This window comes from Ursus maritimus, unplaced genomic scaffold, assembly GCF_017311325.1.
Source record: "Ursus maritimus isolate PB19 unplaced genomic scaffold, ASM1731132v1 scaffold_7, whole genome shotgun sequence".
In the NCBI taxonomy this organism is placed as follows: Eukaryota; Metazoa; Chordata; class Mammalia; order Carnivora; family Ursidae; genus Ursus; species Ursus maritimus.
This window is the reverse complement of record NW_024426885.1, coordinates 7,698,740-7,710,049: the sequence shown is the minus strand read 5'-3', so window position 1 is coordinate 7,710,049 and position 11,310 is coordinate 7,698,740. Positions and strand designations below refer to the sequence as shown.

Below are 11,310 nucleotides of genomic sequence, written 5' to 3'. Positions count from 1 at the left end.
ACCGACTCAGTGGGGAGCCTGCCTCTCTCTCTCCCTCTGCTGCTCCCCCTGCTTGTGCTGTCTCTCTCTGTCAAATAAATTTTAAAAATCTTTAAGAAAAAAACAAAAAACAACTCAAGACAAGCATTGAAACAAAAACTCTTTCACAAATGTTCGTAGCAGCACTGTTCACAATCACCAGCACGTGGGAACAACCCAAATGTCCATCAACTGACAAATGGAGAAACAATATGATTTATCAATATAGTGGGATATTATTCAGCCACTAAAAGCAATGAAGTACTAACACATATTACAACATGGATGAACCTTGAAAACATTATGTGAGAAAGAAACTAAGCATGAAAGGCCGCATATTATATGATCCCATTTATATGAAATACCCAAGAAAGACAAATACACAGGGAAAGCAGATTAGGGGCCGCTAAGGCGTGGGCAGGGGGAAAGGGTGGTCACTCTTAATGGAAACAGGGTTTCTGCTTGAGGTGATGAAAAAGTTCTGGAACCAGGTAGACATGATGGTTGCATTAACATTGTGAATATACTTAATGCCACTTTAAACTGAACACTCTAATGGTAAATTTTATGTATATTTTTCCACAATTAAAAAAAAAGGGCTTGGGGCACCTGGGTGACTCAGTCAGTGGGGCTGCGACTCTTGATCTCGGGGTTGGGAGTAGAGCCCCACCGTGGGTGTAGACATTACTTAAAACTAAAAATCTTTTTTTTTTTTAAATAAATCAATAAGCTTAAAGACCTTAAAGTTTTTTGAAAGATTTAGAAGTGTGATTCACATGTAAGGTATTTTTATAAGTCAGCTTGTGAATTTATCAGACAAGAAATGGCATCTTTGTGATAACTCCTGAGTAATTGCTGCTTGCTCCTACTCACCCATCCCACCACACTGATTTACATGGAAGGAAGCTAATTCCAAATCAGACATGTGCTTGAACTCTGTTTTGATGTCTTCAAAAAGGTCCCATCAGAATCTTGCTTGGAAGTGGGTATTTGTAGGCTCCAAGAGGGGTTGATTCATTTCCCTCTTCCTGTAGAGATCTTCCTAGGAACTAAGTATTCTGAATCCCTGAGAATTTGGAGTGACTTAGGCAGCCACAATGATGATGTACCAAAAAGAGGCCCCTCTGCAAAACTAGAACCCCTTTGAAAAAAAAGTATTTGTGAAAGAAGAGAACTTTCAAAAGGGGGTTAAACTAGCGTTTTAATGATTATCCTTAAACCTCCCTGCACATTGGTGGTAATTTTGGACCTCACGAGTCTGGTGCTCTGAAACTTCTGTCTGAATCTTCCCCAGCCCCAGCCCCTTCTGCCTTAGGATCTGCAAGTGATTTAAAAGCAAAGAGAACATTTTGTAAATATATTAACTATACACGAAAGAAAATGGCTCACAAGAAGGAAATCGATTTTGTAAAATAAGTAATTTTGTAAGATCGTCCACTCAGCTCTTTCGTGTGGACTATCTACTGTCCTCTCCTGCCCCCAGTGCTCTTGGCCAGGTTCAATCTCGCAAGGACGGGCGCTGTGTGATCAGCCGTTGCCTGGAAGAGTGTTTATTTAAAACATAATACCCGGGGTGCCTGGCTGGCTCAGTCGGTTACCTGCATAAGCCAATTTTTTTTTAAAGATTTTATTTATTTGCCAGAGAGAGACAACCAGCGAGAGAGGGAACACAAGCAGGGGGAGTGGGAGAGGAAGAGGAGGCTCCCAGCAGAGGAGCCTGATGCGGGGCTCAATCCCAGAACGCCAGGATCACGTCCTGAGTCGAAGGCAGACGCTTAAGGACTGAGCCACCCAGGCACCTCCATAAGCCAATTTATACATCAGCAGGAAGAACTTTAACATTCACTGAGAGCATATTACGTGCCTCTCAGGCTCAGGAAACTTGGGGAAACTCAGGTCAGATTGCAGAGCTAGTAAGTGGTAGAGAGGAAATAAAGGGTCATCCTCTTTTTGGCTCCACAAACCACCATGGCTGCGGAAAAGATAGGAATGCACAGACTGTAATCTACCCTGTGCCTGGGAACTCAATAAATCAGTAAGTTCCCACCATCCAAAACAGTTGGCACAGAACGGGCGCTCTGTACATGTCCGTGGCAGGAAGGAAAGAGGCAGGGACAGAGGAAGGAGGAGCAATATTCATCCTTTCTTTCTAATACTGACACTTACCTGTAACTACAAAATGCCCAATCAGCTGTCAGATCATTTAAAAAAATGTTTACCAAATATTTTATATGATTGATGGCCCGATGTACAATTTCAATCATCCTGATTACACCAGGAGGGGTCTGATATCAATTTATCTCATTTTGGTGATGTGAATGTGATTACTTGGTCAAGGCGATATCCTCCAGATTTTACCATTGTAGAGAAACCCATTTCCATTTGTAATTAATAAAGTAATTTATGGGGTGATATATGAGACCCTGTGAATATTCCCAATTAAAAAAAAAATTTAAGTCATTCTGGAGGTATTAGGCCCAGCCCTCAGGCTCTGTTCTTCTCTTACTCTCTGACCTTGGGCAAGTCACATAACCTCAGTGAGTCTCAGTTTCTTAGGTAACACAGACAACTTTGCACACATCACCTCCCCTCTAAGACTCAGTTTATTTCACCAGTGGGCAGATCCGACTAGGCACTTCACCAATGGCCAACAGGCATATGGAGAGATAGTCAACATCACTACCCGTCAGGAAATGAAATTTAAAACCAGAGTCTGATACGACTACCTACCTTCCAGAATCATCAAATGAAAAAGGTGGTCATGCCTATATGTTGGGAGAATGCGGAACACCTGAAACTCTCCTTCCTTGCAGGTGGGAATGTAAACTGTTACAACCGCACTGGACAACTGATTAGCTCTATCTACCAAAGCTAGGTATATGCGTTCCCAGGAACCCCACTGCTGGATATATTACCAAAGAAAGTATGAAGTTATATTTACCAAAAGAAGTGTGTAAGATGGTAGTCAAAATAATGACAGAGTATTGGATTACCCACCAACAGGAGAATGGATAAATTAGTTGGGCACACAATAGGAGGGATGCAGTAGGAACGAATCGACTACAAATATATACCACAATGTGGATGAAACTCATAAATAATGTTGGGCAAAGACATCCGGGCACAAAAAAGGACACACTGTAGGATTCCATTTTTATAATTAAAAGAAACAAACCAGGCACAACTCATCAAGCCGTTAGATGTCAGGATAGGAGAGGTAATTATTGGAAGGGGACACAAGGGGGCTCTGAGAGGCTCATCGCGTTCTGTTCCTTGATCTGGGTGCTGATTATAAAGGTGTTTTTTTTTTTAAGATGTTATTTTTAAGTAATCTCTACACCCAAAGTGGGACCTCAGCCTACAACTCTGAGATCGAGAGTCACTCGCTCCACCAACTGAGCCAGCCCGCCACCCCTATCAAGGTGTATTCCGTTCGCAAACACGCACCAAGCCATACACATCTGACATTTTCAGTGTTCCATATGTTTATTATACTCCAGTAAGAATTCCGTAAGTGAGGCGGGTGGGCCAGGTCCAGCATGCTTACTATCCTTTCTATTTCAGGTGGAGAACAATGCCTTCATTGAGTCAGGCCCTCAGCTCGGTGTTTCCTGGGCAGACCCTCTGTAGTCGGCTGAGCTAGGCTTTATGGTGAGGGAACTGAGGCCCAAAGACACAGGGAACTTGCCAAATTCACTTATCGACAGGGGGCTGGAAGTGGCTTTGAACATGTAGTCCTTGAAAACCACAGCCCAAGGCTGACCCGGGAGAGCAACCCTCCTTCCAAGGCTCAAGGCTCGCTCTCCCTTTGTCTCCACAACGGGGATCCAGGGATCCGCTGGGATTTGCCTCCAGCTCCCCGCTGCAGGCGGGAGAGGGCACTTCCTGCTTCTCTTTCCCTGAGTCTGGGTCTTCCCACTTCATTGACTCTTACAGGCCTCCCTTCAACTGACTTCAAGGTGGAATGACATTTTTAAAAGTGTACTTATTAGCATTTATTGAAGAATATCTTTTAGCCTACTCATAATGTTTAAAGCTAGTTAAGTAGGTCTTATGGGTTATTTCTAGAAAGACAAATACACCAAATAGACTGTGCCCATAAAATGGACGGGGATTTCTCAATGTATGGTAGGCTCTCCACTCACTCCCTTAAACACATGTGGCTCCTTGCCTGCGTGGTTTCAAGTGGGGATCTGCAATGGATCTGCAATGGTCTTTTTTTTTTTTTTTTAGATTTTATTTATTTATTTTTGAGAGAGAGAAAGAGCTGGAGCAGGAGCAGAGGGGGAGGGGCAGAGGGACTCCAATGAGGGACTGATCCCAGGGGATCATGACCTGAGCCGAAGCCAGATGTTTTGTTTTGTTTTTTAATAAGTTAGCTTCTTTTTATTTATTTTTAAAAATTTTTAAATATATTTTATTTATTTATTTGACAGAGAGAGAGGCAGTGAGAGAGGGAACACAAGCAGGGGGAGTGAGAGAGGGAGAAGCAGGCCTCCCGCTGAGCAGGGAGCCTGATGTGGGGCTCGATCCCAGAAGGCTGGTATCATGACCTGAGCCGAAGGCAGACCCTTAACAACCGAGCCGCCCAGGCGCCCCTGAAGGCAGATGCTTAACCGACTGAGCCACCCAGGCATCCCTGCAATGATCATTTTAGCACGAGAAATCTACGACCAATGGACAGCCCAAGCCTAAAAAGTTATTTACCAAGCTCTTTATGGGGTATTAAGAATTCGTAACATAAGTCTAGTAAGTCAATGTCCTAAAAATCTGGTCCTTAGGTGTTGATCTAATTTGTAGCCATTAATAAATTCTGTCAGATACTTCACTTTTGCTATGAAAATGGCCCTGTGTGTTTGTATATCCTGCCGGCTAGCGTAGCCATTATATGTGTATCTAGCATGGGTTTGGAAAAGTAGTGTTAGGGTAGAAATACCCCTATTTGTGGAGACTAGCTGGTGGGGGGAGGGAGACACATCTAAACACACTCCGATAATTATAAAATTATTTAAAAACTCTGCTAATAGAGAACAAGAAACAGTTAAATGAGAAATCATTACAAAAAGGATTTATTAGACAAACACATCAATTGATTGAGTCTAAGGATTTGGTCGGAAAGCCACTGGGCCTTTCAAAGAAGCAGAAGTCCAAAGTCACTGCTACAACGTGTAGAAACCAGAAAGGTCAGGACTACGGAACTCCATGCTAGCCCACAGACAGATAAGCCTCCCACCTCCCTCCCGAGACCCTCTCTTCCGCTGGAGTCTTCTGTGATGCTGGTACCTGAGAGAGATTAAATGTTCCCCATATCTTACAGAAATTCAGCTCTTGTCACAGATCTTGACCCTGTGCACTTGACCGGCCTGTTCATGACCCACGGGATGTTGCTTTTCAAAAACCAACGAACAGTTATCGAGAGCGTGTTTCTCAATAGGTAAAGTGAATAAAACATTCTCAACTACAGTAACTGCATTTTTAATCTCATCTGGCATCAACTGTCTTTTAGAAAGTTACGACGTGTTGTTTGGGGACACTCTAACATAGAAGGAAACGAGTAATTAGCACATCATATGTAATTAGAGGATACCCATTCTCAAATCTTGTGAGAGTCCCATGAATATGACGTCTTCATTTAATTTGGCAGAAGGGAGGATATTTTCTATCATTCCTGATAATAATAGAACTAGATATTTTAAAATTATAATATCATGTGTTCATGACACCAAACTGGGTTTGCTTTATCAGAAGCCTTTGATCATTAAACTTAATTGTTAACAGCACAGGCTATCAAAAACTAGTAAGAAGTATGGTGTCTGTGTAGATATCAGCCTGGCCTCAAGTAACAAATAAAGGTAAGAATGAAACAGATATGACCTGGATGGGAACCTCGGGGTTCCCGAGATAGGGACTCCAGACATATCACATGCAAAACTAAAGGCGGTATTCCAAACAAATCTGGCATGAGAATTTTTCAGAATAACTAACCTTTTCAGGGACATAATAGAAGTAGCGGTTGGAACTAAGGGCCGTACATTAAGTTGGGGGGGGGTGTGAATCCATTAGGGGAATGTTTTTGCTTCCACACCCCAAGAACTACTTCCTTCGCACCCTTGACAACCTTTTGCATGCGATGCCATCCTAGAGTCTGTTTGGAACAAGAATGGCTCTAGATGAAGCTCTAAAAATGTTGAGTTTGTGCCTTTAAAAAATAGTCCAATTCATGACTGTCATGTGTCCTGGGGGGGCTCTCCTCTCCCAGCTCTGTTCACTATGTGGGAGCCTAGGAAATGCCAGGACAGACCAATGAGAGGATCAAATACCGCAAATTAAGAGGGTGGCCGCAGGCAATAGACCTCAAGATTTTAGTTGAATTGTTGGTCCCTTCATTATCATTTTTAAGCACGTGAGGCCATTGCCTGTTGGCCAAAGCTGCTCTCAAAATCTGCAGGACTGCGAACTGCGCCTGCGTGAGCAGGTAAGTCTAGCCACAAAGCCGTTACATTCCCTAGCAGAAACTTCCGGTCTTCTGAGAAAAGTAAGATACCTATTTTCTCAGGAACAGCCTGTGGGGAGTCTGTTTGGAACAAGAATTGTGCTCAAGTACCAATCTTAAATGAAGATCTAAAAATGTGCAGTTTTGTGCATTTAAAAATAGTCCATTTCACAGCGGCAGTGTGTGCTCGTGGACCCAGCTCGTTCAGTATCTGGGAGGAATCAGTGGGTTTGGGCCAATAATCAAGTATGAAAAAGGAAACAATACGCTCTGAACGGGGGAAGCTGCTTACCCTCTGAGTGAGCTAAAATGTTCGAAGAAGATTCCATCCTAAGTGTGAGCGACTGGCGGGCAGGAAGTCTTGACTCCCTGGCATCACCATCCCCGCAGCTGTGTTAGCCCAGCTCGGGCACCCAGATTCTCAGAAGGCGCCCTTGCACGGAACCGAGCCTGACCGAAGGTGAAGAGGCGGTTCGACCGGGAAACATTGAGGGCAGCCTTCATCTCTGGACACTTTTAAAGACGACAGATCCTTGACCTCCTTTGTGGACCGCGTGGATCAGGGGTTCTTCGCGGCGGGAAGGGGCGCGGCTGGAGTGGGCAGGCAGCCTCTCCCTGCCCTCTGGTGGCGCCTCCCGACCGCTGGAAAGGAAGGGGCGCGCAGACACCCGCTCACCACGAGGGGGCGGTCCCCGCACGTCGTCGCCCCTCGGAGGAATGGGGAACCACACGACCACGCCAATCACTCGTGAGTCCGGACGAAGTGCACCTCGAGAAGCTCTGGGTTCATAGGTGCGGAGCGTAGAAAGGGGTCAGGTAGGACGGCCCGAGGAAGGACGCAAAGGGGCCCCCAGCCGCTGCGGCCGTTGGCGGGAAGGAGGTGGCGGCGGGAAAGAGGACGTTGGCCGCCGAGTAGGAGGGGAAAGTCTGAAAAGGCAGTGCGCCCGGGCCGGGGGGTCCGGGGCTGCCTCCCGCGCCGCCGCCGCCCACTCCAGCTGCTGTCCCGGGCGCTCCGGGCTGGGGCGCGCCGCTCCCCGCCTGCGCCGCACCGTCGGCGCCGGGGTTCTGCTTCTTCCACTTGGTCCTGCGGTTCTGGAACCAGATTTTGACCTGCGTCTCAGTGAGGCTGAGCGACAGCGCGAGGTTCAGGCGCTCGCACACCGACAGGTAGCGCGTGGCCCGGAACTTGTTCTCCAAAGCCACAAGCTGCTCGTAGGTGAAGGCGGTGCGCGCGCGCCTCGGCTTGGCGCAGCGGGGCTCGGCTCGTCGGCGCCGGGGCCGCGGGGAGCCGGGCGAGCTGGGGGAGCCCGCGAGCCCGCGGGTGCTTCGCTCCCCCGCCGCCAACGCCGCCGCCCGGGACTCGGGGGAGCGCGCCGGGTCCGCTTGCAGGCGCTCAGCCCGTTCCTGCGGCCGCTGCTGGCCCGCGTCCTCGGCTTCCTCCTCCTCCTCCTCCTCCGCCTCCTCGGCCTCCGAGCCCTCCAAGGGGGACGCCGCGCCCGCGCCGCGGTCCGCAGCATCTAGTGGAGAAGGGCAGGGTGACCAGAAGCCCGGAACGACCCAGCCCCTCTAGGTTGCCAGACCCCCTCCTCCTGTTCCCCTGAGTCCCTAGCTGTGCCCCTCTCCGGCATCTCGCTCCCCCCACCACCCCGCGATCACGCATCCTCGCAAGCCCTTCCCAGGAGTGGGGGTTTAGGGGTGCGCTGTCCTCTTGCCCTTTACTCATTTGCTATGTAGTAGACGTCCAAGAAATGAATTTTGAATGAATAAATGACAACCCCCATTAAGAAAATATAATGACCATATTGGACAGTATTGGGCGGGTAGGATCACTGTACATTGAGACATCGAGATGTCAAGCGCATTTAAGGCTCTATCTCCCTAGGCCCTAGAAGCCTATTTTGGTCTGGAACTCCTAGCAATTAAAAAAGAAGTTATTAAGCTCCCTAGCCCCCCCCCCTTTAAAGTGAAATTCCCTCTTTCCCATCTTCTCTCTCCCGCCGTGTTAATAGAGTTTCAGATTTGTGCGGGACCGGATCGATAGATGTCATCTATTAAAGGTAAGTTTTAATCGAACAATATTAGGATCAGACAGGGAAAGGGGGTTTGAAGTCGGTACCTGCAAGCTGCGGGCAGGAGATATGCAGGCGCCAGTAATAGAATATCGATCATGGCTGTGGGGGGAGGGGAGCGCGGCCCCTCCGAGGGGCGATCCGAACAATTACCAGGCGGACTACCCGGGCCCAAGCACAGCCGCCAGAGGCGCCCCGAGCCCCAGACAATCACTGACAAACTTGGGGAGGAGAAGCAGGGGGCTGTGCCGCATCCAGCCTCTCGGACTTGCGCTCCTAACTCGGCGTGCCTCCAGGGACCCTCGTGCCCACGCTCCACCCAGCACGGATCCTGCTGTCTTTTGCCCGTCCTTCCAGACACAAACTCTCCCAGACCCCTCGTCAGGTGCCCGCCAGAGTTAGGAATAAGTGAAAACCTTTCGAGGAGAAAGGACCAAAGGCCTCCCATCACCCCGCCCCACCCCTGCTCCCGCCCCAGTTAACGATTGGATCTGGGGAGGGAGAGGAGAGCGCGTGGGGCAGCGGAATCTCTGCAGGTGTCTAGATGGTTGGAAGCGGGCCCTAAGTGCGTAAACCTGACTTCGCATTCCCTTCCAGACACGGACGCATGATTTAGCCTCAGCTTCCTCATCCATAAAATGGGGGCAATATTCATCATGTTGGCTACCTCGCCGGTTCTGAAGTTTTCCATGACTTCTATCTCAGTCTCTGGTCTAGGCCCTGGCACGTGGTGGGTGCATCATATGCCCGATAAATGAATGAGCCTGGATAAGGTGGACGTTGGCTGTTTAGTTTCCACTTCGAGCAAAACAGAGCTGTGGTGCTTAGTGGCTTGGCCGGTGAGCAGGGACGGGCTTTGGGAGGCGAATCCCCGACCCAGGATGCTGGGGGCCTCTTTTCTGCCTCAATTCAGTTCCAACACAGAGACAAGGCAACACTTTGCACCTCGTCCTGTGAGCTTTCCCCTTTGGCGAAGGCTCCGCTAACGGCCACTCACTCGGTCCCGAGCTGTCCACCCACCTCCCAACCTCCCCATCGCATCATCTCGGCTGGGGTTTCCCGGGACTCGGGGCTGCTTCGTATCCTTACCAGGGGTCTCCCGCTGCCGAGCTGAGTCCTCTGGGCTGGCGTCCTTCCCCGCTTCGGCCTCTGCCAAACTTTTCTTGGCTTCCCGGGGAGCAGGGCGCACGGCCGGGAGCGCAGCGCGGGTGAATTTCTGCGGATCCAGGATGTCCAGGACGGAGAAGGAGATCTTGTGGTGGGAGGGAGCCGCCTTGGCCCCGCCGTCCTGCCATGCCAGCATGCCCGCCGTCTGGGGACCCGAGGCCGGCGGCGCGGTGTCCGGGATGGCCGCGCTCTGGCTTGCCTTCGGCTGTGGCCGGGCCGCAGCTCTCCAGCCAGTAAGAGGGTCCGGGCGGCCAAGTGGATCTGGGGAGGGGCACGCGGAGGCGGGGCTGGGAGAGAGCCGCGGGGGCGCTGCGCCCGGATTGGCACTTGCGCGGCCCAGACCCCAGCCACGTGCAGGGGCGCGCTCGCAGCGGCTCCAAGACTGCCCCGCGCGGCGCTGGGGCCGCTCGCCTCGGCACAGGGGAGCCGGCATGAGCCCGGTGCGCGCGCCCGCCCATACTTCACCGCCGGCTCCGCGCGCCTGTGCCGGACCCGCAGGGACTCCGGATGTGCGCGAGCGAGGGATCGCGGGACGATTCCATCTTGGGGATCCCCTCCCCCCCAATACACATTCTGCCTTGGGCTTGGGTTTGTGACTTTTCCCCGGTGACTCTGAATTGGGGATATAATTGAAGCCAGCAGTGATTACTTGAAGGCAACGCTCCGCACATCTCCTGCCCGCCAGGCAATCACAGTGATGGCCTCAGACCTGGTCACCTCAGACGTAAAAGCTCTAATGTTCTCACAATTTACAGTTTACAAAGCCCCTGGGCTTGCGCGATCTCACTTGGTTCTCTGAGCATCCCTGTGAGGTAGGAGTGGCCTGGCAAGACTATCATCCCCATTTAAAGATAAGGAAATTGAGATTCAAAGGTGCGAAGTGCGTTGCCCAAGGTTACTGTTGACTGGTGACAGCGGCCGGATTCGAACCGAGAGGTCTTCTTACCCCGGACCAGTACCCTTTCCAGGATATCCTGCCATGTCAGAAATGCGTCCTGTGCCCTGTGTCCGAGGCTTTCCCTTCTGCCCGGAGCCACAGCCTAGCGGCACCGAGTCATAGAGCAGCAGGGGTTTGGGGGAGAGGTCCGAGCCCCCGCTATGGTGTCCCGCCGCTTTGGGAACCTTGACGGGTTGCGGGTTCAGAGCCAGGTGAGATGCCTTGGTAAGGCCAGGTGAGCCTGGCGAGGGTGGCTGCCCCGGCTCCCTGAGCCTCCCGCCGAGCACAACCCTGATGCCCTTCAGTCCCTTTTCACAGTCACAGATTCAATCACGCGCAACAGAAATTGGGTCTCTGGGACCCAGTTTGCATCTTTGACCCCTCCCCCATCCCCTTCTAGCCCCAAGAAGAAAAAAGGTTAAAAGATGCTTGTCTGGTTTGAATTTAAGGTCAGAGAACAGAGATTACCCAGCGGGCCCCCATCTGCCCCGCCAGGTCCCCTGGAATGACGAACATCAGTCCTCGGGGGAAACTTCCACCAGCCAGACCCATCTTAACATTCCTTTTTCCTTTTGTGGCTCGGGGAGCAGTCTGTGAGCAGTACGCATTTACTCCAGCAGCAAATT

The 11,310-nt window shown here is 50.4% G+C and overlaps 1 protein-coding gene across 1 annotated transcript; it reads right to left on the bottom strand.

The window, feature by feature from the left end:
• Positions 1–7,221: 7,221 nt before the first annotated feature.
• Positions 7,222–9,883, bottom strand: NKX1-2 (NK1 homeobox 2). Its single transcript, XM_040624517.1, has 2 exons — positions 9,670–9,883; positions 7,222–8,028 (listed from the first exon to the last, which is right to left on the bottom strand). Exons 1-2 carry the CDS (start codon positions 9,881–9,883, stop codon positions 7,298–7,300), a joined length of 945 nt encoding a protein of 314 aa, XP_040480451.1. The 3' UTR covers positions 7,222–7,297.
• Positions 9,884–11,310: the final 1,427 nt, after the last annotated feature.

Coding starts and splice junctions, on each gene's coding strand:
- NKX1-2 (XM_040624517.1), bottom strand. CDS start 9,883: ATGCTGGCATGGCAGGACGGCGGGGCCAAGGCGGCTCCCTCCCACCAC. Junction 8,029..9,669: donor TCGGCAGCGGGAGACCCCTG/GTAAGGATACGA, acceptor CTTCTCCACTAG/ATGCTGCGGACCGCGGCGCG.